This window comes from Aedes albopictus, chromosome 1 (assembly GCF_035046485.1).
Source record: "Aedes albopictus strain Foshan chromosome 1, AalbF5, whole genome shotgun sequence".
In the NCBI taxonomy this organism is placed as follows: Eukaryota; Metazoa; Arthropoda; class Insecta; order Diptera; family Culicidae; genus Aedes; species Aedes albopictus.
In genome coordinates, this window is record NC_085136.1 from 109,668,181 (window position 1) to 109,675,222 (window position 7,042).

General features: G+C 42.9%; 1 protein-coding gene across 1 annotated transcript; it reads right to left on the reverse strand.

Moving 5' to 3' along the window:
* Window positions 1-2,517: 2,517 nt before the first annotated feature.
* Window positions 2,518-5,867, reverse strand: LOC134285497 (uncharacterized). The gene is made up of 2 exons (XM_062846335.1): window positions 4,548-5,867; window positions 2,518-3,454 (listed from the first exon to the last, which is right to left on the reverse strand). The coding sequence occupies exons 1-2, from the start codon at window positions 5,842-5,844 to the stop codon at window positions 2,553-2,555; spliced, it is 2,199 nt and encodes a 732-aa protein (XP_062702319.1). The 5' UTR covers window positions 5,845-5,867; the 3' UTR covers window positions 2,518-2,552.
* Between the last annotated feature and the right edge of the window lie 1,175 nt (window positions 5,868-7,042).

The window sequence follows — 7,042 nt, forward strand, 5'->3', positions numbered from 1 at the left end:
AAATACATAAAATGAAAAAAATCGCATTTTTTTAAATAGGGTATGTTTTTTATTTATGGACGAGTAAGTTAGAGCAAAAAATAGAATTTTATAACCTTTTAAAATATTCAAAGCAGAACTTTAAAGTTTGACAAAAAAATAGACGTTTTTTGGAGTGGACTATTTTGTAGGTATAGGAGATTTTTCTATCGAAAATATGAAATTTGAAAGTCGGTGTTGAATGATATGTTATGTGTACATAATTGTTGACAAGCATAAATATTTTCCAGATTTTTTGTCGTACAAATTTTATTTCCTACAGATTTTTGAAATGTTGAAAAAACCCAACAAAATTGCATTTTGTGCAGATTTTTATTTTATGAGGTGTGTTCATTTAACCATATTTTCAATAATACTAAACATTTTCCAAATTTTTCCAAGCTGTTCTAAACTTAACTATATTTTGAAGATTTCATAGAAGAACCGAAATGAAAAGACCAACCCAGCTTCGAGATAGAGCATCCTGAACATTTTCAACTACTTTCCGATACACTCCTTATGCGAGCCTGTTACGAATGATCCGTTTCTGCAAAACCGCCTTTGGAGAGTATCCAACAAACATCTCCTGGCAGCCAAACCAGCTTCTGATGGGCCTTCCATATATCTGGAAAATAGCCTTCGTCGAAGTATTTCTGTAGCACTATCTTGAAGAACATGTCAGGGAACGCCCTTTTTGTATAGTGGGAAAATGAGACCATCCAACCAACTCGCAGGCAGTTCTTCCTCTTCCCATATATTCAATATAATACGGTGTAAGAGTTGATACAGCTGCTCACTCCGTGCTTGAGAAGCTCGACCGGGAGTTCGTCCTTCCCAGCAGCCTTATTGTTCTTCAGCCCTCTAATGACTGTCTTGACCTCGTCTGGCGTTGGAGGTTCCAGAGCTTGTCCGTCGTCGTCGATTCGAATTGTGTCTGTCGCTCTTCCATTCCCACCGTTCAACAACTCCTCGAAGTGCTCTCTCCACATGGCAGCCACCATTGCTGTTTTGTCTGTCAGCAAGTTTCCTTCATGGTCGTTGCACATGACGGGAGAAAGCGCTATTTTTCTCCGCACGCCATTGACAGATTCGTAAAACCTCCACATGTCATTCTGCTCCATACTTTCTTGCGCCTGAGCAATCACATTTTCCTTATGTTTTTTTTTTCTTTCTGCGGTGGATTCGTTTTTCAGCTGCTCTCGCTTCCCTATATCGCTCCCTGCTCTGCCGGGTCCCTGACACCAGCATCCGGCTTCTGGCAACATTCTTCTCATCCGTTACCCTCTGACACTCGTCGTCGAACCATCCGTTCCTAGGTCCGTCCATTACCTCCCGCGCTGCCGTACTCATCGCTCCGTGGATAGACTCCCACAGATTGTTGAGATTGTCGCACTCGTTGATTTCACTTATCCGCTCGTTCAGCTTCTGGTGATAGTCAGCTACCGTATCGTCTGCTGAAAAACGCTGGATGTTGAAACGCATCGATCGCCGGTTCTTAGAGTCCGGCACGGTTGATAACCGAGCTAGAATCTTACTAACTACGACGTAGTGATCTGAGTCCATGTTGGGACTCCTAAAAGTTCTAACATCAATGACGCCCGAGAAGTGTCGGCCATCTACCAGCACATGGTCGATTTGGTTGCAAACTTCGCCATTTGGGTGTCTCCAGGTGCGATTGTGGATATTCGTGCAAAGTAGGTGCTCGCTTCCACCAAGAGTTCCATTGATAGATTCTCCAAGGATTCCCTCAACAATAACCCCGGAAATTTCTTTACGGATTACTTTAATAATGTTTGCAGGACTTGTTCGGAAACTTTCTTCAGAGAACTTCCAGGGAATCTTGAGAAAAATCTACTAGCTATGCCTCCAAAATTACTAAAAAAAACATTTTAGAAAATCTTGCATGCAATCTCACAGGATATATTTAGGCAACCAACCTTAAATTTCTTTAACCTTTTTCGTGCATTAGCTGACGCTCACCGCACTGACGAAGTGCACACTCTGCGTGCCTGTGTAGGTCATAATGATCCCAATGCACGACTAGGGTAAACATTCCTCCAGCAAACCCTTCAGAAAATGTTTCATCAAATCTTGAGGAAATTCCAACGATTCCTCCAGAGATTCCTCAGAAAATTTCTTTAGTTATTTTCCAAGAAATTGTTTAAAAAAATACATAGATTGTAGAAGCTTTTCCCAAGATCTGTAATGCAGGAAGCATCAAGAAACCCGAATAAAAAATACAGTAGAAAAACCGAACGTTGTATTGTAACAGTACTATTTAGAACCATTTTGTTACAATAGACACCTCTGTAAAAATTAAAATACAAAAACAATAAGATGTAATGTAGACACCATACAGTGAATTGTAAATAAGATTTTTACAATATATCATACGGGTTGGTAAGTATCGTAACAATACAAAACAATATTTTTCTCCATATATATTTTTTCGCAAAACCATACATTTTATTGTAAATGAATTGATCGAAATACTGATACATACATACATACATACATTTATTTGTTCAACATCATTAAGACAAGACATAATCAACAATAGTACGCCACAATACTCGGTTTGTGGCTGCCGCTCTCCATCCTCGGTCGCGCCCAATGCTCGCCAAGTCACGCTCCACCTGGTCCGCCCATCGTGCTCTCTGCGCTCCACGCCTTCTTGTGCCAACCGGATCCGTTGCAAACACCAGCTTTGCAGGGTTGTTGTCCGGCATTCTTGCAACATGCCCTGCCCACCGTATCCTTCCGGCTTTGGCCACCTTCTGGATGCTGGGTTCGCCGTAAAGTGCAGCGAGCTCGTGGTTCATCCTTCTCCGCCACCCACCGTTCTCCTGCACGCCGCCGAAGATCGTTCTTAGCACGCGTCGCTCGAAAACTCCGAGTGCTTGCAGGTCCTCCTCGAGCATGGTCCATGTCTCGTGCCCGTAGAGGATCACCGGTCTTATTAGCGTTTTGTACATGGTGCATTTGGTGCGTGGGTGAATCTTTTTTGACCGCAGTTTCTTCTGGAGCCCGTAGTAGGCCCGACTTCCGCTGATGATGCGCCTCCGAATTTCACGGCTCACGTTGTTGTCAGCCGTCAGTAAGGATCCGAGGTAGACGAATTCCTCCACCACCTCGAAAGTATCCCCGTCTATCGTAACATTACTACCCAGACGGATCCGGTCGTGTTCGGTTCCGCCTACCAGCATGTACTTTGTTTTTGATGCATTCACCACCAGTCCGACCTTTGCTGCTTCGCGTTTCAGGCGGGTGTACAGTTCTGCCACCGTTCCAAATGTTCTAGCGATAATGTCCATGTCGTCCGCAAAGCACACAAATTGTCCGGATTTTGTGAAAATCGTTCCCCGGCTGTTGAGCCCGGCTCGTCGCATCACACCTTCCAGCGCGATGTTGAAGAGTAGACATGAGAGTCCGTCACCTTGGGCAGACAATTAAACGTTCCATAATAAATACAAAATTTCCCATAAATAATTCGAAAAGTCCCAGTGAAGAAACAGGGGTGTAAGCAGTAATTAATTACAAAAGTTCCATAAACAAATAAAAAAATGCATAAATAAATCAAAAGTTTCCATAAATAATTGATTTTCGAGCAATTAAAAAAGTCAAAAATGCAATGAATAAATCAACTGTTGCAATAAAAAAAGCCATTTTTCCCACCAAATAACTTCGAATTTTCCATAAATAAATCCGATTTTTCCATAATAAATTAGAAAATTCACAATAAAAAAATATCGAAAAAGCAATAAAAAATTCAAAAAATGCAATAAAAAATGACTAAATTACCCATGAAAAACAAATGCAGGAAAGTATGAGGCAGTGAAATGCTGAATCGCACTTATATGACTGTAATGACAGAAAAGCCTGCCTAACTATGATTGCAATTTACCGAGCAATCGCTTGCTGTCCGAACTCGCTATCGCTCGTCGGACCTAAAAAAGGGATAACATCTATGTTTGCATTATACCGGGCAAATTCTTGGATCTGTGGTTTGCCTAGAACCGAAACGATGCAGTTGCAGTGCATCGGATATCGGAAACTTCGGCGGCCTTCTGTCGCCTCAGTTCCTCAGCTTCGCCGCATGGTCTATGTATTTTTTTGGCTCAAAATGCATTTACGTTTATTGCTCGTTTTTTGACATTTATTGATAATTTATTTTTTCATTTATTGCACTTTTTAAATTATTTATTGCTTCTTCGATATTTTTTTATTGTGAATTTTCTAATTTATTATGGAAAAATCGGATTTATTTATGGAAAATTCGAAGTTATTTGGTGGGAAAAATGGCTTTTTTTATTGCAACAGTTGATTTATTCATTGCATTTTTGACTTTTTTAATTGCACAAAAATCAATTATTTATGGAAACTTTTGATTTATTTATGCATTTTTTTATTTGTTTATGGAACTTTTGTAATTTATGACTGCTTACACCCCTGTTTCTTCATTGGCACTTTTGAAATTATTTATGAAGAATGATCACTTTCTTATGAGTCGTTTATATTTTAGCCGTCACCTTGTCGCAGTCCCCGGCGAGATACGAATGAACTGGATAGTTCACCCGAAACCCTTACGCAGTTTTGCACACCGTCCATCGTTGCTTTAATCAGTCTAGTCAGCTTCCCAGGAAAGCCGTTTTCGTCCATGATTCTCCATAGCTCTGCGCGGTCGATACTATCGTATGCCGCTTTGAAATCGATGAACAGGTGGTGCGTTGGGACCTGGTATTCACGGCATTTCTGGAGGATTTGCCGTACGGTAAAGATCTGGTCCGTTGTCGACCGGCCGTCGATGAAGCCGGCTTGATAACTTCCCACGAACTCATTTGTTTTAGGTGACAAACGACGGAAGATGATCTGGGATAGCACTTTGTAGGCAGCATTCAAAATAGTGATCGCCCTGAAGTTCTCACATTCCAAATGGTCGCCTTTCTTGTGAATGGGGCAGATTACCCCTTCCTTCCACTCCTCCGGTAGCTGTTCGGTTTCCCAGATCCTGACTATCAGCCGATGCAGACAGGTGGCCAACTTTTCTGGGCCCATCTTGATGAGTTCAGCTGCGATACCATCCTTACCAGCTGCTTTGTTGGTTTTGAGCTGATGAATGGCATCCTTAACTTCCCTCAGCGTGGGAGTTGGTTCATTTCCGTCCTCCGCTGCACTGGCGTCGTCGTTCCTTCCGTTGCCGTGGGCTCCCGTGCCTACGTTCTCCACGCCGTTTAGGTGCTGATCGAAGTGCTGCTTCCACCTTTCGATCACCTCACGTCCGTCCGTCAAGAGGCCTCCGTCTTTATCCCTGCATATTTCGGCTCGCGGCACGAAGCCGTTGCGGGATGCGTTGAGCTTCTGATAGAACTTCCGTGTTTCTTGGGAACGGCACAGCAGTTCCATTTCTTCACACTCCGCTTCTTCCAGGCGGCGCTTTTTCTCCCGAAAGAGGCGGGTCTGCTGTTTCCGCTTCTGTTTGTAACGTTCCACGTTCTGTCGAGTCCCCTGCTGCAGCATTACCGCCCTCGCTGCGTTCTTCTCCTCCAAAACCGTTCTGCACTCTTCGTCGAACCATTCGTTCCGTCGATTCCGTTCCACGTACCCGATGGTGCTCTCGGCTGCGTCGTTGATGGCTGCTTTCACTGTACTCCAGCAGTCCTCTAGAGGGGCCTCATCGAGCTCGCCCTCGTCTGGCAACGCGGCTTCGAGATTCTGCGCGTATGCTGAGGCGACATCCGGTTGCTTCAGTCGCTCTAGGTTGTACCGTGGCGGTCGCCGGTACCGTACATTGTTGATGACGGAGAGTTTTGGGCGCAGTTTGACCATCACCAGATAGTGGTCGGAGTCGATGTTGGCGCCACAATAATATACTGATACTGATACGTGGGTTTTAATATACCGTACATTGCATGGTACATGTATAGTTTCAAACAATAAAATGTACCGTAAATTTATTGTTTTTAATTGTAATTTCACTACTGGCTATATATTTAATCAAATGGTTTTGGAATGGTTCTCTTGTGTTATGTTGTATTGTTTTATATTACATAAACCATATAATGTTATATTTTCTCGTCATGTTCCTTCTGTTTCTAGCCAAACTAACCTAAACTTGTCTAAGTCTGAGTAGTCTCTAATTGCATTTACGGTAATCTGACCTGCGTCTTTCCGGGTTGACCTACATTCGTATTCCTCTCATCGCACTCTACATACCTAGCTTCCCATATCTCTTGGATCTGCCGTCCTTAGGACAACTGGTTTACCACTTATTTAAGGTGAATATATAACGAAGCTATCCCTCGAATTTTCAAGAGCACAAATCTGAAGAAACAAATGATGGATAGTGCTGAAAAGTTGATCGATTGGTCACCACCACCGGGTGACCAATCGATCAAGTTTTCAGCGTGGTGAGACATTTGGTTCTTCAGATTTGTGCTCTTGAAAATTCGAGGGGTGGCTTCGTTATACATTCACCTTAACCGTTATGTGTCCAGCAGGGTACCCGGGTACCTTTTTCAATTTCAAATCTCGATATTTTTATGATTATTGAGAGTAGCAAGTTGAAACTCTGCTAGATCTTAGAACTCGTGAATATATATCTACTAATGGGTTTGACCGAATTCCTAAGTGAGGGGGGCAGGGGGGGGGGGGGTTCTGTTTTTTTATTGCGTGGAATGCCGGCAGGGTACCCGGGTACCCACGAAACTGAAATAATCATATTTCCGTCAATTTTTCATCGATTTTTAAAATTTTTGGCTCATTTAACTCAGAAACTCATTATCTACTTGTAAAATATGTGGTTGCGCCGATCTGATGACTGTAGGTATCGTAAAATTTGGATTTTCGGGAACTGGTCCCTATACTATGTTGACCCCCACATTGTTGAGTCTAGGATACCGTATTGAGGCCATTGCCAGCCATGGCCCCACGGGAAGCCTGATCCGAAATTGCAGCTACAAAGTCAACACGTTTTATGATCCCGGGCTGGTCAGATACTGTATGCTGAAGCAATTTTAGGAACCTA